This window comes from Mustela putorius, unplaced genomic scaffold, assembly GCF_011764305.1.
Source record: "Mustela putorius furo isolate JIRA1106 unplaced genomic scaffold, ASM1176430v1.1 tig00000179_pilon_pilon_pilon, whole genome shotgun sequence".
In the NCBI taxonomy this organism is placed as follows: domain Eukaryota; kingdom Metazoa; phylum Chordata; class Mammalia; order Carnivora; family Mustelidae; genus Mustela; species Mustela putorius.
In genome coordinates, this window is record NW_025421305.1 from 11,810,805 (window position 1) to 11,836,511 (window position 25,707).

Genomic DNA, 25,707 nt, shown 5'->3' on the forward strand with positions numbered 1-25,707 from the left:
ATCTAGGCGGTAGACTGGTACCACTCCTGATTAGATTTTTTGAAATTGCTTTCTTATTTAATACTAAAATACGGCTACTGGTAATGAAGGAGACTCTCTCTGGCTTCTTTTATTTTTTTATTTCAGAACTCGCTTGCTCTATAAACACGCTTTCGACAGCCAACTATCAGGAAGTAGGAGTCCTCAGCCCTTATAACCACTGTGAGATTGAGAGAGGAAAGCTAGTAAGAGAGATGCACATCTGGTAAGATGTCACATCCTAAGCACACAGGAGGGCCATGTTTCATAGGTGATTTAGTTAAACTCTGCTAGTTATACTCACTTAAGGGATGTTTTAACCAACAAATGGTAATAAATATATTACGGTTGCTGGGCATTGGAAAGATTTGAAATTACATGTTGCCACAGTAACTTCTAAAATGATAGATCTTAAAAAAGAAAACCGTTTTTGCTCTGTTGTATCATAAGCAGCCCTTAAGGAGTTCAGTAGAGTTGGAGTTATTCCTAATGGTCTGTGAACAAATTTTCTTTGGAGCTTATTTTCATCCTTGTTGGTACTTATCCGTGAAATAAGAGTTAACACTTATCAGGCCCTTATGTGCCTGGAAGTGTGTTAAATGCTCTAAAGTATTGCATTTAATCTTCAAAAATAGCTGTGAGAGGTAGATAATGGCCATTTTATAGAACCATTTCCTGCCCAACACACTGTCATGAGACCTGATCGCCTTTGGGGGAAATTCTACCTGTGGGCCAAGTGAATACCAGAGTGTACTTTTCCAGAAACCTTCCCCTGACGCCCCATCTCCCCCCACCCCCGAAAAATCCTCCCTCCAGGAAAATGGTGCAGACCCCCGGAAGACGTGAGAACGAGGGAGTTTGCCTCTGGCATCTCTAATACAAACACCCAAACCTCCCCATTGACAGATGAAAACTCAGCTTCCTACTTTAAAGTCAAGATCCCCTTCCTACAGTTTTCATCTCTGCTCTTCTTCAGGTACCCAGGAAGGGTGCACAGCTTTAGAGTGGCCTTACTTCGACCTCCGTAAGAGTTAAGGAGCCTTTGGAATGTGGTAGGAGGCTGGGGCACTGGGCTAAAGGGGCGCTGCCTTATAGTCGGCCTTCACTTGCTGGGCTGGGCATCCACCTTTCGTCCCAATACATTGGCCATTTTCCCTAGTGTTTGTGTCAGAGTCCAGGAGGCGATAAGCTGGTTTTCTTTTCAGCTCAGTTTTCTTTCTGACATGAGTCCAGAGTAGGTTCCTGAGCCTAATATTTTTATTAGGAGGATCAGTCAGAGATTGCTTCTTAATCTTCCTTTCCTTCACCTACTTCTATCTTTTCTTCTTCCCACTTCTTGGTCTTTGAGCAAGTACCACCATCCATAGTACAATAGTACTGTGTAAATCTGACAGCAGTATAAGCCTTTAATGGATTCTTACAAGAAAATCAGCAGCTTTTATCTGACTTTGTTAGAAATCATCTGAATTAAAAAGGGGCATTTTAGATGCTTTAGCTTCCAGTTTAAACTATCTTCTGTCAGATCAGTTAGTCTTAAATCTTAGGGTTATAAAGAATAATTTTCTTAAAGTGTACCATATTTTTAAATGTTGCAGTTTATATTTAAAAATCTTAAGATAGGAGGTTTCTGTTGTCTTGTGGAAATGGAAGTACACCGAAAGAACATGTTGCTGGACTGAACGCCATAATGTGGTGTGGTCATGGTGCCAGCGGCAGGTTATTGTCAGATATTTACTGACCACAGTTCTGTCCCAGGCACTGTGGGTACTAAAGTGCTAGACATAAGAGGCGTTCACAGTCTAGTGGGAAATAGACAATGTAGACGGATACAACACTGTGTGGGTAGTGAAGTGTGAACTGAGTGTTGCAATCAATCAGAATATACCAGTTAATTCATTGTTGCCGTTCATGCTTTGCGTGGATTTCCAATTTTTAAAGCATTTGAATGCAGTAATGTATACTTAATTTTAACTTCTTTGAATCTAATTTAACCACTGAAAAATTCCTAAAACACAAGAGGCTTTATACAATGCCTAAGGATCATTATTACGAACACGTACAGTGGATGTCTGTAACACATTGATCTCGTTAATAGAATGCTAAATTGAAGTGTTCACTGGCCTAGTCCTTGTGACTTGTTAGCCTTATTTCTGATTGCCATTCTGGTTTCTTTCCTTGAACAAAAGCCTGGGAAGCACTTGGGCCATTCATTCATTCATTTTGTGAAAACCCACCAAATGGCCTCTGGGTGCCAGGCACCAGGAGCAAAGTGTGATGGGTATTTGTAATAGTGTGCCTTACATGCCAGCAGTTCTCTGCCTGTGTTACTAAATATGCAGGAAGAAAAATAGCTTTTGTTCATTGGATCCTTGCTGTGTATCAGGCACTGTGCTAAAAGCATTTGACTCCCGTTACTCATCTAATCCTCACAGTACTAAAACATGGGTCTCTTTTTGCCTTTTATAGATGTGGAACATCAGGTACTAAAAGGCTGAAGAACCTAACCAAGGTCATAACCAGGGTGGTCGGGGGCAGAGCCAGATTCAAATCCCAGAAAAGCACTTGGCAGTGCCGGCTCTTGTTACTATTACGTGTATTGAGTGTATTTTTCTGGGTCCAGTGCTGCTGAATGCCCTTAGGTGTAATTCACCTGCCCAGAGTCTCCATTTGGTTTTTTTGTTGTTTGAATATTATTGTTATTAATATTGTTGAGGTGTGATTGACCTATAACTCTTTTGTGTTTGACTTTTCACTAATGTCTTTTCTTGATTCCAAAAAGAATTTATTCTGGGTTCTGCCTGAGTTTTTTTTTTTGCCTTTAGAGATTAGTTTCCAATTTTTGTTGAGGTTCTGGAGTTTTTATGGAATGGTGTTCCTTTTTTTTTCATGGCTCTAGATTCAGAGGAGATATTTCCCAGGAATGACTGCAGATGGCCAGTGTACTTGATTTACTTAGATTCTAGCCAGCCAGGCATATGAGAAAGTTGGTGATTTGGCTGGTCACAGCTGAGGGCCTCTGCTGTGGCCTCATAAGCGCAAAGGAAGTCCCATCGGTTTGGGACTGCTAAGTCGTGGAATACAGAGCTCAGTACGACCAGGCCCTTGCTTCCAGAAACTCCTAGGGTTGAAGAGGACTTAGAAACCAACAACCAGCCAACATAGTGTATCAAGTGCAGCAATAGAAACACAGAATGTTTTAAGAGCTACTTGGGTTCAAAGCAGCTCACTCAGAACAGGTTGTTTGCTTTGTGTGTCTCTTTGTTTCCTCTGTGAAGCAGATGCATTGAAAGTATCTACCTCACAGAACTGGTGAAAGCTGAGCGAGTCCGTCTATCAGCGCTGTCTTTAGATCCGTGGGTGGGACTCTTGGTGGTGCTGTGGTGTGGGAGAATTGCCAGCCCTCTCTGTTGCACAGCTAACTGCCATCCTGCTGCTGCTGTCAGGGTATAGGGAACATAAGTAGTTCCAAAAAAAAAAAAAAAAAGTCAATATATGTAAAGCACTTAGAACACTGTGTGCCATGTAGAAAGTACTTTATCATATACTGAATGCATAAAATATGGAAGTGGCACAGAGAACGAAGTGATTAACTACATCTTCGGGGAGTCAGGAAAGCATTCCTCAAGCTGCCCCTGCAGTGGATTTCGAACGGGGGTCTAGGAGTTCATGATTCAGAGGGCAGGAAGTACAGGGAGAACAAGTGCATGGGTATCACTTAGCAGGGTGGTTGGAGTGAGATCCCACACACACCTGCAGTGTCCTCCCAGACACAGCTTGGTGTAGTACCAGAGTGTGGCTTGACAGGTCACATCTAGTTTGGTCTGATAGAAGAATGTGGAGGGCAGGTCATTGCTGCCTGGGACCAGGTGGAACAGATGAACAGCTAGGCAGGACCAGCCTCCTTCAGTCATACGCACAAGTTCAAAATGATGCGAATAACCTAGTTGCTCCCTTCTTTGCAGCATGCTTTTCCACTTTGATTCATCCCTGAACACATTTCTTTAATATAATCCAATTGAAGTGACAGTGGAAACCAACCTTAGTGAATTACATGTTAGAGGTTTGAAGTCCCAATCCTTTATCCTTCCACCACTGCAGACTCTTAACAAATAAATACGGAGCAGGAGCTAAATGAGGTCAGATGCACTTTACTAATAGAGGCCCAGTAACTCCTAGCTAGACTGGAAGACCTAGCTAGGAGCTGAGGCTGAAGAGAGCATTCAGTATCTTTCTCCTCAGTTGGTGATGACTAACTGGCCACTGGTCGGCAGTACCATTCACAGGTGAAAAATCTGGAACAGCTGGAACACCACCTCCAAATGGCCAGCAGGTACATAAAAGATCATGAATCATCAGGGAAATGCAAATCAAATCGACAATGAGATACCACCTCACACCTGTTAGAATGGCTAAACTCAAGAAGACAAGAGATAACAGGCATTGGCAAGGCTGTGGAGAAAAGGGAACCCTCATACGTAATTGGTGGAACATAATTGTTTCAGTCACTATGGAAAACAATATGGAGGTTTCTCAAAAAATTAAAAAGTAGATCTACTTATTCCACTACTTATTCCACTTATGGGTACCCAAAGGAAATGAAAACAGAATATCAAAGAGGTATATGTGTGCCCATTTTCTTGCAGTATTATTTACAATAGCTAAGATAATGGGACGACCCAAGTACCCATCAACAGATAAACGGATGAAGAAGATGTGAGGGGGGTGTGTGTGAGAGAGAGAGAGAGAGGGAGAGAGAAAACTCTTAAGGAATATTATGCGAGCATGAAAAAGAAGAAAATCTTGCCACGTATTGACCTTTAAGGTGTATGCTGAGATAAGTCAGAAAAAGATGAATAGTCTTTCTTTCTTTCTTTTTTTAAATATTTATTTATTTGACAGACAGAGATCACAAGTAGAGAGGCAGGCAGAGAGAGGAAGGGAAGCAGGCTCCCCACTGAGCAGAGAGCCTGACGCAGGGCTCAATCCCAGGACCCTGGGACCATGACCTGAGCTAAAGGCAGAGGCTCTAACCCACTGAGCCACCCAGGCACTCCAAAGACAAATAGTCTCAAACATGGCATTCACTTTTACGTGGAATCAAAAAAGTCAAATTCATAAAAGCAGAGAGTAAAATGGTGGTCCCTGGGTTGGGGTGGGGTAGAAGAAATGTTTAAGGGTACAAACTTGCAAGTAGTAATAAGTCCTAGAGTTAATGCATAATGTAGTGAATGCAGACAGTGTTATAGTCATCACATTTGCTAAGAAACTAAATCTCCCCAGAAAATAATTCTGTGATGTGAAAGGAGCTAACTGTTGCTACAATGACAGTCATCTCACAATTTATTAACACATCAAATCAACATGTTGTATACCTAAGAGGATGTTAGATATCAAATATATTGCAGTTTAAATAACAAAATTATTTGTCAAAGTGTGGATCTCCAAAGAGATACCAGGGTACCATGAAACTATTGAAAGCACTTCAGAAATAATGATCTCTCATCAGTGATGTTGAAATGGAGCCTTTAAAAATCCTACAGAAGAGAAAATACAAGACACTAAGGTCTTGCATCTAGATGGTATAAAGATCTCTCAAAGTTCAATAACAGAACAATAAGCCAATTAAAAAATAGGCAGTAATTATACATGTACATCTCATCAAGAAGATATGCATGGCCAAATAAGCACATGAAAAGCTACTCAACATCACTGACTGAGAAAAATGCCAACAAAACCACAAGATAATGTTGTATACCTATCAGAATGGCCACGGTTTCTGGGACCTGACAGCGCCAAGTGCTGATGAACACAAAGAACCACCAGAACGTTCTCACATTGCCCACGGGAATGCAGATCATACAGGGACCTTGAAAACCAGTTGGGCAGTTTTTTGAAAATTTAAACATAACCACCGTACAACCCAGCAATATCACTCATGGGCATTTCCCCCCCCAGAGAAATGGAAATCCTGTGTGCACACAAAAACCTGTACACAGATGTCTATAGTAGCTTTCATCCTAATAACCTAAAACTGAAACCACCACCGCTCGCCCCCACCCCCACCCTGCAATGTCCACTGGCTTGTGAACAGATAAACAGCGGTGCAGCTCAGCACAGAAACACTCCTCGGCCACGAACATGGAGGACCTGCCACCTCGGTCACTTGGATGAATCGCCTCTGCCCTGTGCCAAGTGACAGAAGCCAGACTCCTAGGGCTGCATCTGTGTGCTTCCATCCACGGGACATTACAGAAATGGCAGAACTAGAGGGATAAAAACACAGGTCAGTGTTTGCCTGGGGTTGAGAGTGTGGAGGGATTGACCACAGACACAAGACAACGTTTTGGATGATGGCAGTCCTGACTCCTGGTGGTTACAGGAGTGTGTGTGTGTGTGTGTGTGTGTGTGTGTGTGTGTGTTTTGAAACTTGCACATTTAAAAAGGTGACTTTGGGGAACCTCGGTGACTCAGATGGTTAAACAGCCAACTTGATTTTAGGTCATGATCTCACAGTCATAAGATCAAGCCCCGAGTCGGGCTTCATACTCAGCAGGGAGTCTGCTTGAAGATTTTCTCCCTCTTTCCAGTTGGTGCTCACTTGCTCTCTATCTCAAATAAATAAAATCTTTAAAAAAAAAAGGGTAACTTCATATAAAATATACATCGATAAGCCTAGCTTAAAAAATAAATAGAACACTGGAAACAAATGTCCAACAGGGAAAAAATAAATAAAGTATGACTTGTCTGTATTATACAATGTCTGCAACAGTTAAAAATTAGATGAATATGTTGACTGGAAAGGTTTCATTAAGTATAAAAAGCAACTTCCAAAAGTGTTAATAGTAAGGTCCTATTTATATTAATAAAAATAAGATTCATTTTTTGGAAAGGCTCCATACCCAATATGGGGCTTGACTCACAACCGTGCAATCAGGAGTCCTTGCTGGGCGCCCTGCAAAATATATATTTCCACATGAGCACATACAAGGATAAACACAGGAAAACATCAAGAAACACACCAGTCCTTTAAAAGCACTGCCTCCGGGGAGGAGCCTAGGGACAGGCGCGGGACGAGGGGGGATTTCTCTTTAAGTGTATATTTTTATAAGGACAGTGTGTTAATGATTCGAATGTTTATAATATATATGTGAAATATAGATCATATATAATAGGTATGTGTGAAAATCAGGCCCAGAGGGAGAGCATGCCTTTTAGAAGTTAACTCAAGGCCACTCCAAGGATACAAAATGCTCCAGTTCGACCCCCTGGGTACTAGTGTTAGAAAACACCTTCAATCCTGCCAGCAGGGAAGAACATTTGCTAAATGTTTGAGAAAGCAAGCTTGAACGGTAATTTCCTACCGTAAATAGGGAAGTAAGAGATGTATATTTCAAAGCCGATAAAACCAAGGTGAGTTCTTCACTGTGTCAGAGTGGACCTGTGGCTAGAACTCAAGTCCACTTTTGCTAATGTTCTTGGCCCCACAACATTGCTTGTGTCAAGTCTCCTGCCCTTGGATGAAGGGTCTTGGAGAGGAGAGTAAGTGTGCCCTTCCCCTGCTGTGTGCTGTGCTGGGTGCAGGCCAGCCTTGCACTGAACTCGGGCAAATGGACCTTCAGTGGTAGCTTCTGGAGTTAGGGAGTCATTATTCACCAAGCCTTTATATCCTATTCGAAAATAAAATTCTTAATCACCTTCAGACAGCATTGTCAAATGAAACCTTAACGCACCAGTCATTGCTGAGACCACGTTCTGCTAACCACCTACACAGAGACTCACCTGTAAGCCCACAAACCCTACTCTGCAGGCTCAGTGTGCTGAAATGAAAGGACATTAGCCTCTGGATGTCAAGTTGCGTGCAGTTGCAGATGGATACCAAGTAGTCAACCGAGAAAAGACAAAAAAGGAAAATGGGATTATTTCAGATCACATTAAAACAAAACAGGGGTGCAGGAAGCCTGCTTCTCCCTCTCCTACTCCCCCTGCTTGTGTTCCCTGTCTCGCTGTCTCTCTCTCTGTGTCAAATAAATAAATAAATTTTTAAAAAACAGAACACCATCAGTTGGGGTGCCCAGCTGCTCTTGATCTCGGGGTGATTTCAAGCCCCATGTTGGGGGTAGAGATTACTTAATAAATAAATAAGCCCTCAGTTGGGCCAGGTTGGTTGATTTCCTCGTGAAAAAAATGGAGTATGTCAACTGGCAAGGGCATCATGTATGTTAGAAAGGTCCGAGTCAGCATGTGACAACTTGGTTCCACATTCTCCATCACACCTAGTACTTCCTTTTGCCAGGTCTCTCTAGGCAGTTGCTGTCACCAGTAATTTGGGGTGGAGAAATTTGTTGGTGACTGCAGAGAGGCTGGTCAGCAGACAAGAGAGTGTCTGTACTAGATGAGAGGTTGGCAAGGATGAACCGTAATATCCTTTCTGGTTTTAAGATTCTATGACTCTAAGTCATGGGCCTGGCCAGTCATGACTGTCTGTTCTCCCCATATCTTAAGACTGGAGAGGGGTTTGCTTTACTCTTATCTCTTATCACTTGCAGCTTCTGTACCTGGCACAGACCCAGCTACAACACACACGCCGAGTTGTACTTGTAAGCATCCCGCTGTGGAGAGGCTAACAGGCACTAGATAGGCGTGTGTGTTCTGGGGGAAGACCATTCACTCGGTGGCTCCCCAGCATCACCTGCCCCCTGCTGCAGGCCCACCTGCTTCTACACACACTCTTGCCTGCCCCCAGAAATCCTAGTCTGTCACCTGGTTCTTACCCAGCTACCTCCTACTAAAGGCTCTTTTGGTGATAACAAGGTGAAGGCCACTTACATCTGCTCAAAGGCAGAAAGGACAGCCCTCCCAGGGACTGGCCCTTCTTCCCTTCCTCTCTCAGAGGCCACATGGTCCTTGCTGATGGCCTGCCTCTGTGCATCTACTCCCTCCTGTTGTCTGCAGGTTGGCTTCCCTGGCTTCTCAAGGTCACGGTCCCCTTCAGCATGGGTTTGGTCTGTCTTAACACAGTGCCACCTCTGGCATCAGTTTGACATGACTTTCCACCTCAGCTTCTCTCACAGCTGACTGACTCTAATTCTGGGTCCTGTCTCCAGATATCCCAGAAAAACCTGATGGCTGCCTTTTGGTCAGGCATCCATCCCTAATCTGATCAGTGGGGAGAAGCACGAATGGCAGCCATCAGCCATTGTTGCAGGGACAGAGGGTTCCAATGGAAGGGCTGATGTTTAGCTGAGCACTCCAGAAAGCAACCATAGCATCCTCCACGGGGTCAGTTCCTTACCAATGCACATTTGAGACTCTTAAGAACCCAGCGGTCATCATTTCATTGTTACTTTTTTTTAAGATTTTATTTATTTATTAGAGCACAAGAGACAGCAAGCAAGAACTGGGGAGGAGGGGAAAGGGCAGAGGGAGAGGGAGAAGCAGACTCCCCACTGAGCAGGGAGCCCAACATGGGGCTTGGTGCCAGGACCCCCGGATCACGACCTGAGCTGAAGGCAGATGCTTCACTGACCGAGCCACCCAGACGCCCCTCATTTTATTTTTGTAAGATTCTGTGCCTTGAGTTCCACAACTGAAATAGAGCACCAGGGAAAAGCCCCACCAAGGGAGTTCAAGGTAATGGTGAAAATCAGGAGGAAAAATCCCTTCCAGTTCTAAAATTCCTAGGATTCCTATGGAAAGATAGAATACTGAACCTATAGAAGGAAAAAACAGCATCCTTATACCCAAACCCTGCTTTGCCAAGGTCTCCTCTACTGGGTGTGTAATAAAGGGAAAGGACCCACACTGCAGAGAGAACAACATGAATTTACCATTTTACACATGGTATCAGCCACAATTTAGGAAGGTTTGATCTCTAGTTCTGAGAAGGTTGAGGTGATGCTCGTATGTCCACGTTGCTGGTGAGCACATCTCAATGCCATCCCCATTCTACAGACAGAAATCAAGGCACAGAAAAGTAGACGTTCGGGGTGCCTGCGTGGCTCAGTGGGTTAAAGCCTCTGCCTTCGGCTCAGGTCCCATGATCCCAGGTTCCTGGGATGGATCCCAGCATCGGGCTCTCTGCTCTGCAGGGAGCCTGCTTCCTCCTCTCTCTCGGCCTGCCTCTCTGCCTACCTGTGATCTCTCTGTGTCAAATAAATAAATAAAATCTTTTTTTAAAAAAAAGAAAAGTAAACATTCACACTCCACAGCCTAATAGTGGCTGAGCTGGGGCCAGCATTCACTCACTCCCAATGCCCCAACCTCTCTTCAGCCCCAGGATTCTCAAACCTACCTAGTCATCAGAGTCAAGGAGATTGTGTGGGTGGGGAGCGTGGTAAAATACAGATTGCTGGAAGCTACCTGGGAGAACTGCAACATATCCCTTGGGAGGGAGACCTAGCTCTATATTTTTATAAAGCTCCAAGTTCTTTTTTTTTCAAGATACTATTTATGTGATAGAGAGTATAAGCAGGGGGAGCGGCAGGGAGAGGGAGAAGCAGGCTTGCTTAGCAGGGAGACTGATGCAGGGCTCGATCTCAGGACCATGATCTGAGCTGAAATCAAGAGTCAAGTGCTTAATCCACCGAGCCATCCAGGCGCCTCTGAAGCTCCAAGGTATTTCTGACGACCAACCAGGTCTGGAAACAATGGCACTTGTCAAAATTTTTACCCGCAAAAATAGTGAAAGAGGGTGGTGGTGTTTCCCTGGCTGGGAACAGCGTGTAGGAAGGTTCCAAGCTTTTCCTGGCACACAGTGGTATCTACCCATCATGCATCACGCCCCACAGCCCACCCTCAGAACCCGAGAAGGAGTCCACGCTGACAGTGGGACCAGACACCTCGTGAGGCCTCCCTGCCATCCCCCGAAGCCTGAAAGATGAGGATATGGTTTCCCAACAGGCACTGAAAGGTTAGGTGAGAAGCGTTCGTGAAGTGGCTCAGCGTCTACCACATAGTACATGTTCAATAAACGTTTCTTGTTGATGGTGTTTCCAGAGCTGCGGTCACTGAAGGAGAAAAGCAGCCTGCATTTCTCGTCTTTCCTCGCTAACTCTTTCACGGGAGAGGGCCAAAAGCTGTTAACAGGGATGAAAAGCTGAGGACAGAGGAAAACCAGTATTGAATAATGGCAGTTGTTTTTATCAAACAGACCAAATAGTAACTCCAGTTTGGGCAAAAACAAAGGTAAATATTGGCTGGCCCTAGAGCCCTTGAATTGTTTTAGGACTGTAGGATCAGACCCAAGACCAGGTCTCTCACCCCCCCAGGGTCCCAGAGCAGGCAAGCAGTGCTGTCCTCCCCTTGCCCAGCCAGCCAGCTCTAGATCCCCCGCCTCCTGCTGGTTTTCCTGATAAGGTTCCAGTCCTTGGGGTGCATGTCCTGGTGTAAACAATGAGAGAAGGAAGCAAGCACTTGTCACCCCAGTGTGCATAAACTTGCCCTGCACAACGTCAGCCCAGTCCCTTTGGATTTTAAGTCCCTCAGTTTCTTCTCTTCCAGTGTCTACTCCAGATCTCCTTGCCCTGAGAGGTCTGCCTCCTACAGCCAAGGAGGTAAGAGCGCTCAGAACTGTTGGAGAAAATGCCTCTCCATGGCCGCTCCCCGGAAGACAGACACTCAGTTGCGTGCTTTGGGGTACAGAGTGGTGTAAAGTAGAAGGTGTGGGAACCTCAGAGTTCCAACCGGGTTTGTGCCTTAATTAGCTTTCCTGACCTACAAGACATAGACCTCTCTGAACCAGTTCAAGACCCTTACCTTGTCAGGGAACAGGAGTCGCCACATTTTTCTTTCGGTACAACAGTTAGTTTATTGGACCTTGAGCCATCTTGATAGAACTTGTCCTAGATTTCTTCAATGAATAAACCTTATTTTGAAAACAACTATTTGTGGCCTTCCATCCTCAGATAACATGAGCTCACAACCCTGTCATTTACCGGAGTGGAGACGACACCCACATACGCTCTCCTTTTGGGCTTCGAGAGGGTGGGGTGCCACAGCTCATGAAGGCTCCCTTGCCAAGTCAATTGAAATTGGACTGAATAGCAATTCTAGCATTCTGGCTAGAAACACTGGGGCTGACCTCAGAGCTTGCGCTGCTGAGAAGTAGCATTAAATAGTTGAGAGTGAGTGGTGGGGTCCGCCTGGGGGGCTGTCCTTTTAAGCGTTTTTGTCGAGGACCCAACAAAGGAAATTTGGAAGCTCTGGCAAACCTGCAGCGATGTGAGCCAGTTCTCCTGTCCCCTCGCTTGGCTGCAGAGAGACTTACTTGGTAGTGGTTGAAGAGCCTGTCCCTTCCTCAGAGCAGGGAAGGAGAAAGGAGAGGAGGAAGGGAAGGATGCACTGAGCTGAGAAGTTAGCCACCATGGACCATGCAAGTGGTCCAAAGCCAACGTGAAGTCTTTGGACCACTTGCATGAAGGGAAGTCCAAGGTCTGACAAAATTTCTTCAGGCTCCATTGTCTAGAATTTGAAAGAAATTAGGACCTAAATAAATCAGACAATGGAAGTATTCAAATGAATGATTGCCAAGAACTACCTCCTACTAATCACACTTCTTCCACATATCGTGTCTCAACAACGTGAACCACACCCATTCTCAGACTTTGGGGTGACTTGAAGCTCCCCCGGCGGAGGAAGGGAGTCTGATTGGAAGGGGCAGACGCTCTGCGGCAGGAACATGGGCTCAGGCGTCAGCTTGTCTGGGGACAACCTCTGTTTCTTTGCATTTTCATTTCTTCCTGACAGAGGGTGAGACCAAAACGCCTGCTTTGCATTGTTTATCATCAATGTAAAACACTATAATCTGTAAAATAAGACGCAAATGTTATTTGATGCCTGAGGGTCCTCGGAGTTGCAAATGACAGAAACTCAACCTGGCTGAAGCCAAAAAAAAAGGAATGGATCTGCCTGGTGGACCCAAATATAAGGACTAAGAGTGCACCGGTGTGACGCTGTGGCCTGGAGGCCCATTTCTCGAGCTCTCATTCCACGATGTTCTAATTTATTGAAGGCTTATCAATCAGATAAGGAACTAAGCTCCTGCCCCGGAGAACTCCACATTCTGAGACTGACTCTGTCCGACTACTGACTTTACAACACCTGCAGACCTCGTTGATGATTATTGTGTCCCTTTTGTCGTCTTTCTCCAGTCTCCAAGCTTTTTCTCCAAGCTTTAGGAGCCCCGTGCCCAGCGGTGTTGCTCTGCAGCAAGCGGGCTTTAAGGGGACTTGTGAGAATCCTTCTTGCTGATAAATTTTGAGTTTCTTCTTTCGAGAAAGGTGCTACAGCAACCACGCAGGGATGCGGGGGTGCTGGTAAGGCCCCCGGACCCTTGGGAGGGAGTGTGTGGTGGGAACTGCTCGGGAAGCTCAGACGGCCTGGCCTGACTTGTCAGTGGGGGTGCAGGTGGTGGGGAGCTGATGGGGAGTGGTGTGCCCTGTGTGGTGGTCGTGTGTCTGCTGCTCCTGCCGCCCAGTTGGATTTGGAATTAGTGTCTGACTCTCTATCTAGCACAGTGCTTGGCACACAAGAGACACTCGGTACATGCTTGTTAAGGGCATCAATGGATCCAGCCCAGGCTCCTCCCTTTACCAGCTTCATAGGACTTAGGATATGGATGTACCATAATTTTACAGAAATGTTCCACTACTAACATACATACAGGGTGTTCCGGGCTTGGGTTTTGTGTTCTTCTGCTTTACTTTATACACAGAGCTGCCCTGAGCATCCTTGCCCACAGATCCCTGTGCTCTGTGCGACCCCATCTGGTTAGGGGGCCCCAGCCTTGAGGGAGCGGCCAGCCTCTCTATGAGGGCCAGGCCGTGGCAGTCTCGGTGTGTCCAGACCTGAAGTCCACCCTGGTCCCATTCCCACTTCGGGAGGTGGTGTGTATGCAGTATGCAAATCCATGAAAACTCATGAAGAGCCAGGTTTCCATAAACAAGAGGGATCTCCAGCCCTTTGACCCCCTGTGCGCCCACCTTTGTTTCAAATACACATGCAGAGAACTTTCTCTGCCTTTAAAGGTGTTTTTTTTCCTGATACCTGAACAGGTTTATTTCTAATGATTGAAGCTCAGATTTCCACTTTGTAAGTTTTCTTCTCAGAGTGTAAATGTGCTCAAAGTCTTCCTAGTCTTGGTTGCCTATTTCTGTTTTGCTTCAGAATCTTGCTGTAGAATCAATTCCTGCATGAAGAAATAGGCCTCTTCCTATTTCAGCCCACTCAACTATGAACGCTGAACTCCTTACAAAGATTATACCTACATATAGAGATAAATATTGACATCAAAGCCCCAGGTCTGTGGCTAACATGTCAAACAGCACAGAGGACTTAGGATGAAAAACAAACAGTGCCTATGCCATGTCTACCTCCTCCTTTCCAGTCTCTTTTCATCTAGACTATGACTTTCTTCAAGAGCTTTTTGTTTTCCTGGAGTGAGTTTGTTTTTAAAGATTTTAAAAAATCTTTAAGTAGTCTCCACACCCATCATGGGGCTCAAATTCACAACCCCAAGATCAAGAACCCCACACTCGGTGCCTGGGTGGCTCAGTCATTAAACATCTACCTTTGGCTCAGGTCATGATCCCAGGGTCCTGGGATCGAGCCCTTGGGTCCCAGGATCCAGGCTTCTTGCTCAATAGGGAGCTTGCTTTTCCCTGTTCCACTCCCCATGCTTGTGTTCCCTCTCTCCCTGTGTCAAATAAATATATAAAATCTTTAAAAAAAAAAAAAAAGGGGAGAGTCACACACTCTACTGACTAAGCCAGCCAGGTGTCCCTCCTATTTAAATTTACCTTTTTTCTTCCTCTCTGTTTCTTTCTCTAACCATACCATAATTTATATATTTATCTAGGCATAACTACATTTGACAGCTGCCCATAGCTCTCTATACATACACTCAAGTTCTCAATAATGCTAGCAATTTTATAAGAGTTCCTCTTTCCCCTATGGAAACTTCAGTCATCTTGTTTTAAACTGGATTACAAGTCTGTCATTCTGGGAGTTCTCTTACTACTCTGTTTTGTTTTTGTTTTCTCCTTTCTTTTTGAGGATTACATCCTCAAATAACTTCCTTTTTTTTTTTTTTTTAAGATTTTATGAGTTTATTTGAGAGAAAGAGAGCATGAGCAGGGGGGAAGGGTAGAGGGAGAGGGAGAAGCAGACTCCCAGCTAAGAGGGAGCCTGATGTAGGACTCGATCCCAGGACCCCAGACCATGACCTGAGCCCAAGGCATACACTTAACCAACTGAGCCACCCAGGCACCCTCAAATAACTTCCTAAGAAAAGATATATAGGAAATAGTGTTCTCCATCTGAAATGCCTGAAAAGATCTTTTTTTCTCCCTCATAATTCATTGATAATTTGGCTGGGGATAGAATTCCAGGGCGAAATAATCTTCTTCAGAGATACTGAGGCATTGAGCCATTTTATTTTAACATCCAGTATTGCTGGAGAATTCTGCACCCCCTTCCCTGTGGGTGAAGTGTTGAAAGGCACTGTGTATAAGCTCTCTTCACAGACTGCCTGAGTTTCCAAGCCGGCTCTGTTGCCATTTGCTGGTTCTGTGACTTCAGTTTCCTTGTCTGTGAAGTAGGAATGATGATAACACCTACTCACCAGGGCTGTTGTTAATGATTCAATGATTTACGAGAACAGTGCTTTGAAGAATTCCTGGTATATACTTCCTGGGACTAATATTAATATTTTTCTTTATTGGAGCTTTTCATTTTTCTTCAGTGTTCTGACATTCTTCGAAGTGTGACCCATGCTAGGACGCGTCATCATATCTGATATGTAATTGTGAAAATACCGGAAGTGTCCTAGCTTTTTACATTTCCGGGGCTTAACACTCCATATTACATTCAGTCTGAGGATACCCCTTTATCCCAGGGAAATTATTTGTTATATTTCTTTCAAGATTTCCTCTCCTCCTTTTTCTCTGTTCTTTTTGAGTTACTATCCATCAGAGGTTGGTTCCTAGATTGATTCTTTAAGTGTCTAATCTTTTCTTCCAATTTTTCATTTTGCCCTATAATAAACTTTATTCTGAAAAATGGCCCCATATTTATTTTCCCATCCTTCAATTAAGAACATTTAAACATTTTCTTGTTAAATAAGCTCTAGGTCCAAGACAGGGCTTGAATTCAAAACCCCGAGATCAAGAGTCACATGCTCTACCAACTGAGCCAGCCAGGCACCCCCAATTAAGAAGATTTTTAATTAAAATGATTCCATCTCACATTGGGGAGGGTATGTGCTTTGGTGAGTGCTGTGAAGTGTGTAAACCTGGTGATTCACAGACCTGTACCCCTGGGGATAAAAATATGTTTATAAAAAATAAAAAAATTTTAAAAAAATGATTCCATCTCCAAAAGCTCCGGTCTTTGATCTTTTTTTTATTTCATGGCATCATTTATGGATGCTCTACCTTTGTGAATTTCTCTTCTCTAAGGATATTGATTAGGGGGTACTGTTTGTTCTCCTCTGTCCCCTGAATTTTTCCTGGTTTCTGTTTATTGTGAATTATCTCTCTTTTGTGCTGAAGGCTTTCTCGATGATTCGTGTCTGTTTGTTAGAATTTTTTAAATAAGGGAATTGCATGTTTCATTAGGAGCTTTATGTGTGGCCAGCGCTTGTCAACCAACAGACTTTGCTTTGTGGTGAGCAGGTGGGAACCTGGCCACGGTTCTGGGATCCTGAAATGCCACCATGTGGAGGACCTAAATTTGGGACATCACATATTGTCACTGCCCTAATTTTTCCCCAGAGTCTATTCAGTTTTTTTAAAGAGAAAAATCCTATGTAATGTCATGTTATGTTTGAGATCAATTGACCAATCGATCGGTCATCTCACAAGTACCCAGGAAGGTAAATACAATTATCCCTGTATTCCATAGGAATGAATTGAAACAATTCATTAAAGAGATTAAATAAAGTGCCCCAGGTCACACAGCCAATGAAAAGTGACAGGAGAATTTAAACTCAGGTCTCTCTAACTCCAAAAGCCATATGCTCCAAACCATTATGATAAACTGTCCTAGAAGATCCAGTAAAATGGGTACAAAGGCTTCCTCCTAGCCCCCACAGAAGGACCTTTGTTACTAGTCTTTTTTCTTCTTTTTTTTAAGTAAACTCAACACCCAGCATGGGGGCTTGAACCTACAGCCCAGAGATGAAGAGTCACATGCTCTACTGACTGAGCCAGCAGGGCTCTGTATAGAAACTGTAGGGACTTAGTATTGAAAAGGTCCTTTGCTTTTAGCTTTTATTCAACCCTATTCTTTTTTTTTTTTTTCTTTAAGATTTTATTTATTTATTTGACAGAGAGAGAGCATGAGCAGGAGGAGTGGCAGGCAGATGGACACGGAGACGTAGGTTTTCCACTTGATGTGGGGCTTGATCCCAGGACTCTGGGACCATGATCTGAGTCGAAGGCAGTTGCTTAACCAACTGAGCCACCCAGGGGCCCCACTCAGCCCTATTCTTTGTCTGCAGAAGAAGCAACTGGATTCCCTGGAGCTTTTTTAAAAGCTTGACTTTCTTGACACACATAAAAGCTCTTAGATGACCTTTTCAGGCTCTTTCCCCCTACAGGTCATTGCAAAAGACATTGCACACAACTATGTTTCTGAAGCCAAGAGACCCTCTGTAGGAACTGTCGCAGCATCTGTATCATGTGACAATCAGTGCCACAGCTACCTACCTGATGCCCAGGCACAGTCTCTGCTTTTGACAGAAATGGTAGCTCTCTGCTGCATGAGTCATTCTCCTCTTAACTTTTTAATGGCATCCAGGGTCACTGTGAGTTGAAACTGTAAGTCCTCAGCCATTCTCCAACTCTGAGGTTGCTTACAACCTCTCTGCTTTAGAGCCCTTATTTGGGGGGTGGTGGAAAGAATATAAGAATGATTCTAGGTACCATTCAGGAATGGCTAGTGTCAGGTCATACCAAAAAAAATCTTGGGATTGTTAATCATGAAGCAAAGTGATCCAATAACTCCCTGAATGACTTGAATTATATTAGTATAATGTCTCATTTGCTAGAAAGTCTGAATGCAGAAAGAAATGAGAACGTGCCAGCCAGAAAGTGCAAAACTTCTCCCTAACACATCAGTTTTTATAATTTTTTTTTTAATTTATTTGACAGAGATCACAAGTAGGCAGAGAGGCAGGCAGAGAGAGAGGAAGGGAAGCAGGCTCCCCGCTGAGCAGAGAGCCCGATGCGGGGCTCAATCCCAGGACCCTGGGATCATGACCTGAGCCGAAGGCAGAGGCTTTAACCCACTGAGCCACCCAGGTGCCCCAGTTTTTATAATTGTGAGGCATCGTGCATATATTGTTAAAGACAGGACACACACATCCCCAGCACACACCTCTTCAGAAACTGTTTTCTGACCTGTGGAAGAGGGAGGCCTTTGTACTCACAGGAAAATAAATTTTCTGGTATACAATTAAGAAGTGGTTCAAGTATACATTTTCAGTAACATTAAACAAGGTAAAATATACATTTGAAATGATATTTAAATGTGCTTTTTTTTTTAAGATTCTTATTTATTTGAGAAATAGCATGAGCAGGAGGTGGGGGCAGAGCAAGTGGAGCATAACAAATAGCATGGAGGACAAGGGGAGATGGAGAGGAGAAGAGAGTTGAGGGAAATTGGAAGGGGAGGTGAATCATGAGAGACTATGGACTCTGAAAAACAATCTGAGGGTTTTGAAGGGGCGGGGGGTGGGAGGTCAGGGTACCAGGTGGTGGGTATTATAGAGGGCATGATTGCATGGAGCACTGGGTGTGGTGCAAAAATAATGAATACTGTTATGCTGAAAATAAATAATTAAAAAAAAGAAAAAAAATGTTAAGAACTCATAGAAATCACAAACTAAAAAAAAAAGGAGGAGGAGGAGCAGGGACTCTATCCCAGGACCCTAAGATCATGACCTGAGCTGAAGGCAAATGCTTAACTGACACAGCCACCCACGTTCCCCTCCAATGTGCATCCTGAAAACAAGTCAAGTGATAGACACCCTCCAAGGGAATCTTGGATGATCTGTACCTCCTTTTTTTTTTTTTTTTAAGATTTTATTTATTTATTTGACAGAGATCACAGGATCCTGGGATCGTGACCTGAGCCGAAGACAGAGCCTTTAACCCACTGAGCCACCCAGGTGGCCCTGATCTGTACCTCCTGATATTCCCACCCTTAGGTAGTCTGTCCCCTCCCACATTCAATATGGTTGGCCTGTGTAACCTATGTAACCATTAGGATGTTGAGGGAATGATGGAGTATGAATTCCAAAGCTAGGTCATAAAAGATATTGAGGTTTCTACATTTTGTCTGTTGGATCTCTGACTCTGGGGAAAACCAGCCCCCTGTCATGGGGATACCCAAACAGCCCTATGATGAGCCATAGGATGAGGAATTGGGGCTTCCTACCACGAATGAGCTTCTTAGAAGTGGCTCCTCCAGCCCAGCCAGACTCAGATGATTGCAGACCCAGCAACCCAACATTGGACAACTTCATGAAAGAGGCCCCAAGCTTAAACTACCTAGCTGAGTCACACCCCAATTCTTAACCTATAGAAGCTGCAAGGTAATAAGTGTGTATTGTTGTTTTAAAGCACTATGTTTGGGTGTTATTTGTAACACAGCAATAAATATTTAATACAGTGAGTCACTGTATTAAAGACTAAGGAGATTCAGAGAGGTATTTGAAAATAAAAGGAATCCCAGTACTTATTCAGAACTTTCAACTTTGAGAACATATGACAAAGTTCTTTTGATTATGCAGAGCTGAGGTCACTCTTTTGCGGACGTACAGTCTCCTGCCATTCATACCTACCTATTCATTAGCCTGTAATTACACTTTTCCAGGGACTACTGTTGATCACCATCACTTAAGACCCCTTGGAGGTGGACAGGTTGATAGAGAGGGAAGCGACTTCCTCTCCCTCAGCAGCAAACCACAACAGAAAACAAGGTCCAAGACTTTCTAATCCAGCAGAGGGCCTTAGCCCAGTTCCAGTTCACACCAGTGGACCTAGAGTTACCAGCCCTGCATCCAACATCACTTTCCACGAAGGCGATGTTGAAACAGTTGGGCTGTCTTACTGAGTCTTTTGAACTACAACTTGGAGTTTTGTAGGAAGCAAAACTTGAGCGCCCTCTGGTGGTTTTCTAAGGAATTACACCACCCAAACATTACTGGGCCCTTTAAGTACATTGGCTATATAGGAGTTTAATTTAGTGAAGTCCCTTTTCTGTACATATACTTTGGTTGCAGCAGCTGGGCAGTGTGGTTTCCAAAAATAAAAATTTTACCTACGTACCTTTTTTTTAAAATATTTTATTTATTTATTTGACAGACAAAGATCACAAGTAGGCAGAGAGGCAGGCAGAGAGAGAAGTGGAAGCAGGCTCCCTGCTGAGCAGAGAGCCCGATGTGGGGCTCGATCCCAGGACCCTGGGATCATGACCTGAGCCAAAAGCAGAGGCTTTAACCCACTGAGCCACCCAGGCGCCCCACCTACGTACCTTTTTTAAACCTGTCTCCGATATTTTTCATTCTTTCCCTCATGTACCTTAGTGGTACAACTAATGGGTGATGGTTATTGGTTGTACAAATTTTGATAAAATCATAGCTGTCTCCCCACCCAGTCTAATTCTCCTGACAAGACTTGGAGAAGCGCTTGCAAAGTTTGTTAAATTTTTCTGGAGAGCTAGAACAACAATGACTGACTCCCTGGCTCTTGTATTTTAATTTCTGTGGGTTCCAGAAGACCCTGGGGCAAGATTTCAGATACTAACTATCGGTTTGCTTACCTTCTCACTCTGCACCCCCACTATGCCATCATTTCACCTGCCTTTGCCTTTCTTTGGATTAAGCAGGAAAAGGCAGGAATAGAGGAGGCAAAATAGTCACAAAGAAATGAAAGGGTGATAGTAGATGTGAGTATGAAGAGCTTTCTATAAACCGAATTCCATGGTGATGCACATGAACTTTGCACAATGGTACTTACTCTCTTCAGAAAGAATAAACTCATAAAACCTCATGCTGGGCCGCCTGGGTGGCTCAGTGGGTTAAGGCCTCTGCCTTTGGCTCAGGTCATGATCCCAGGATCTTGGGCTCTCTGGCTTGGTGGGGAGCCTGGTTCCGCCACCCCCTCTACGCCCCCCCCACCCCCCGCACCTCTGCCTGCCTCTCTGCCTACTTGTTATCTCTGTCAAATAAATAAATAAAGCCTTAAAAAAAAAAAAACTCATGCTAACCATTTTGGCCACCTTAGAATGCTTGCCGCATGAATTAATAACAGAATTAGACTAAACTTAATGTACCTGCGGCATCATTTCCATTCACTCCCAAGGGAATGTTTGGTGTCTTTCTGCAGAAACCTATTAGAAGCAAAGCTACCTCTCCCCGCTCCCCCGCACTTAGCCATCAAGCATTTCAGTGATGAGATGCAGCGGAATCCACGTACTTTTGTACCACCTGCCTTTTATTCTGCATTTTTATTAACCCTTGATGTTGCTAAGCAATGAGCCTCAACGGATGTCTGCTTAGTCCTGGTTCCGAGGGAAAGGTCACCAGAGCAAAAAGATACTCCTCCTGGGTTCTGACCCGCTGTTTCCTTCCCTGGACCGCTCCCCAGGCGGGCACGCGGACACTTCACCGCGCGCAGTCCCAGCCGCGCAGCCGGCGCCCCCTCCAGGCGACACCGCCCACCCGCGGTGGGCCCGAGAGGCCAGAGGCAAGGCCCTTCAAGGGTGCTGCGAGCCCGCTGGGTGCTGTGCTTCGCCTTCACTCCCCGGAGCTAAGGCGAGCCGCCGCCCGGCTCCCCCAGTCGCTGCAACCGCCTTGCCCCGCGCTGTGTCATCAGGAAATGCGGCTTCTCGTCACAGTGCCCAGAATACGGGACCGGGGGGGAGGAGGAGATGGGTCGTGCCGCTGAGATGCTGGGGTTTGTTGTATTCGGGCAGTTCGAGTGCATTCTGCAAGGAGAAGGCAGATGGGGAGAGGCTGGAGAGATGGAGGCGCCTCTGGTTAAAAGCCACCGCGCGGAGCGTGCGGCGATCCCCCGGGACTCCTGCCGCGTCCCCGTCCCCGTCCCCGTCGCCGGCGGCCTCGCGCTCCTGGCCTTCCAAGACTAGGCGAGCGAGACTCAGCTCCCGGGAAAAGCCCGATCCCGCCGGGCACCTGCTACCGCAGCCGGTCCCTGCGCTCTCCGCGGCGGGCAGAGGTGGCACGGGCCGGGGTCCCGGGGCGGCGAGGGCGGCCGCGCGACGCACCGGCCGCGACAGAAGCCGGGGGCGGGGGCGCGGGTCCTGGGTGTCCGGCTGGGGCGCTGCGGCACTCACGTCTGTCCTCCTCTCTGGGGCCGCGGGTGTGCTTCTCAGCAGCGCTCTCTGATTGTTTCCCTAGGATGAGCTGCGGGGGTCCAAACCACTAGTCACTCCAAAGGAGTGTCCATGGCCACTGAATGTTTCCAGAAGACGTGGCGCTGCACCAAAAGCAGACAGGTAAACACCTTTACATATCAGCATTATGATGGTTCTTTCCGCATAAAGGTCTCGAAATGTGCCCCTCCTAGGGGCAAGCACCCGTGGGCCAGCAAAGGGTCCTTGGGGCCTTTTACTCTTATTTCAAAAGTCAGAGACTGGGGGGAGAACATCCACTTTGCAGAAATGTGAATGTCAGGCCTTTTCCTGGCCTTTCATCTTTCCAGACAAAATTTCACTTCATGTCCACACTCTTGTTAGATTTTAAGCCCATCGTCCTTTCTGATGGGAGTTCTTGTTTTCTAACTTATTCAGCAAGAATTTATGAAGTGCCCACTGGAGAGCATTCTAGACACTAAAACTGGGGGGGAAAAAACATGTCCCTGTTTTCATGGAACTGCCACTCTAATGGGCTCGCGGAGGGGGTGTAGCAGCAGGTAAATGTGTAACCCGTCAGGAGGGGATAATGCTTCCAGCAGGGTTCCTCAGTTATGCAGTTAAATGGCTGTTAGGAAAGACCTTCCTTTCTGACAGGGCAGTGGAGACGTGGAGAAATGAGTGTAAGCCCTGTGGGGATCCAGGGGAAGAGCAGGCAGGAAACCAGGAGTGTGTGTGGGCCGTGTGAGGGAGAGGGGTGGTGGAGATGACATCACAGGGGGAGGGGACCACATGGGGAGAGGGGAAGCTGTGGGAGGGGTGACAGACCAGTGACATGCAGGGTCCAAGGTGGTGAAAGCGTGAGGGCTGAGTATCCAACGGACCAGGCCCAGGGCCGAGCCCTCTGCCCATGGGTGGAAAGTGACAGGTGGAAGATGACAGCAGCTTACCCCCTCCCATTCTCCCCACCCAGCCCCTGCTCACTGTGAAGATGGGCCAAGTGATCATTGCCTCAGTGTATTTTGAAGAAAGATCCAGGTTTTATAGGGCCTAAATCTGACACAATTGCAGAGGCCCTATTTAAGGAAATTATGACTCCAAAGTTACTATAGTGAATATTTTAAGGAGTTCTTACCGTGGGGTTCATGAACACCCCTTCCTACCTCCTATGGGTAAAATCCAGGAGGTATGCACTTGGGTAGAAAAAAAATACATCTTTATTTTCATTAACCTCTAACTGAAAATTAGGGTTTTTTTTTTTCAATTATAAACGCAGGCAATGCACCACAATGGTAAGAACAATACCTATGACTTTGTCACTGAGGAGGCACATACAATAATGTTGTACAGGTAGCTGAGAATATCCTTCACACTCATCATTACTTTAATATTTCAGCAGTTATTAGGCCTGCCAGTGAATACTCTTATTTAATGCACTAAAACAAATATGACTATATTATAAATTTGTTTCTTTAATATTGTGGAAACTATATTTCAGTGGTCCTTTGTAACCATACCTACTTTATACACTTAAGAACATTATTTTTTATTTTTTTAAAATTAACATATTATTTGTTTCAGGGTACAGGTCTGTGATTCATCAGTCTTACACAATTCACAGCACTCACCATAGCACATACCCTCCCACTATCCATCCACCAGCCACCATATTCCCCCCCACTCCCTCCCCTCCAGCCACCCTCAGTTTGTTTCCTGAGATTAAGAGTCTCTTATTGGGGTGCCTGGGTGGCTCAGTGGGTTAAAGCCTCTGCCTTCAGCTAAGGTCATGATCTCAGGGTCCTAGGATCGAGCCCCGCATCGAGCCCCGCATCGAGCCCCGCATCGAGCCCCGCATCGAGCCCCGCATCGAGCCCCGCATCGAGCCCCACATCGGGCTCTCTGCTTAGCGGGGAGCCTGCTTCCCTTCCTCTCTCTCTGCCTGCCTTTCTGCCTACTTGTGATGTCTGTCAAATAAATAAATAAAATCTTTAAAAAAAAAAAGATTTAAAAAAAGGTCTCTTACGGTTTGTCTCCCTCTCTGGTTTCATCTTGTTTCATTTTTTCCTCTCTATCCCTATGATCCTGTCTTGTTTCTTAAATTTCACGTATCAGTGAGATCATATGATAATTGTCTTTCTCTGATTGACTTATTTCACTTAACCTAATACCCTCTAGTTCCATCCATGTCATTGCAAATGGCAAAATTTCATTTTTTGATGGCTGTGTGTATATATATATATATAAATATATGTGTATATATAAATATTTATATTTATATAAATATATAATATAAATTATATAAATTTATAAATATTTATATAAAAATAATAATAAATTTTATATATAATAAATATATAAATTTATAATATAAATTTATATATTATATAACATATATAATATATATTATGTGTTATATAAATTATGCATCATATATTAATATTGTGATATTAAATGTAAATTTAATAAATTTATAATATAAATTTATAATATAAAATAAATTTATAAACAAATACATAATATAAACATTATATATATTATATATATTATATATATATATATAAAATCTCTCACATCTTCTTTATCCATTCATCTGTCAATGGACATCTAGGGGCTTTCCATAGTCTGGCTATTGTGAGCATTGCTGCTATAAACATTGGGGTGCATGTGCCCCTTTAGACTACTACATTTGTATCTTTAGGATAAATACCTAGTAGAGCAATTGCTGGGTCATAGGGTAGCTCTATTTTCAACTTTTTGAGGAACCTCCATGCTGCTTTCCAGAGTGGTTGCACCAGCTTGCATTCCCACCAACAGTAGCCTCATCCTTGCCAGCATCTGTCATTTCCTGACTTGTTAATTTTAGCCATTCTGACTGGTGTGAGGCGGTATCTAATTGTGGTTTTGATTTGTGTTTCCCTGATGGCAAGTGATGTGGAGCACTTTTTCATGTGTCTGTTGGCCATCTGGATGTCTTTGCAGAAATGTCTGTTCATGTCTTCTGCCCATTTCTTGATTGGATTATTTGTTTTTTGGGTATTAAAAACATTATTTTGGGAAGAGGTTCATAGGCTTCACCAGACTGCCACAGAGAGCCATAGGGGGGAAAAAAAGCTAAAAACCCATGATTTAGAATGAAAAAATAAATTTAAAATATTCTCATTCTTAAGAGCTGACAGAGGCGCCTGGGTGGTACAGTTGGTTAAATATCTGACTCTTGATTTTGGCTCAGGTCATGATATCAGGGTCATGGGATCCACTTCTGCCTCAGGCTCCACGTGGGCTCTGGTCTCAGCAGAGTCTGCTTGAGATTCTCTC

General features: G+C 44.6%; 1 protein-coding gene across 1 annotated transcript; it reads left to right on the forward strand.

Moving 5' to 3' along the window:
• The first annotated feature begins 8,915 nt into the window (after positions 1-8,915).
• On the forward strand, positions 8,916-24,237 carry LOC101694416. The gene is made up of 6 exons (XM_045076702.1): positions 8,916-8,970; positions 11,518-11,570; positions 17,615-17,761; positions 21,581-22,256; positions 22,439-22,536; positions 24,189-24,237. Exons 1-5 carry the CDS (start codon positions 8,916-8,918, stop codon positions 22,441-22,443), a joined length of 936 nt encoding a protein of 311 aa, XP_044932637.1. The 3' UTR covers positions 22,444-22,536; positions 24,189-24,237.
• Positions 24,238-25,707: the final 1,470 nt, after the last annotated feature.

Coding starts and splice junctions, on each gene's coding strand:
- LOC101694416 (XM_045076702.1), top strand. CDS start 8,916: ATGGTCCTTGCTGATGGCCTGCCTCTGTGCATCTACTCCCTCCTGTTG. Junction 11,571..17,614: donor TGCCTCCTACAGCCAAGGAG/GTAAGAGCGCTC, acceptor TTCCCCCTACAG/GTCATTGCAAAAGACATTGC. Junction 17,762..21,580: donor CTCTGCTTTTGACAGAAATG/GTAGCTCTCTGC, acceptor ATGTCTGCTTAG/TCCTGGTTCCGAGGGAAAGG.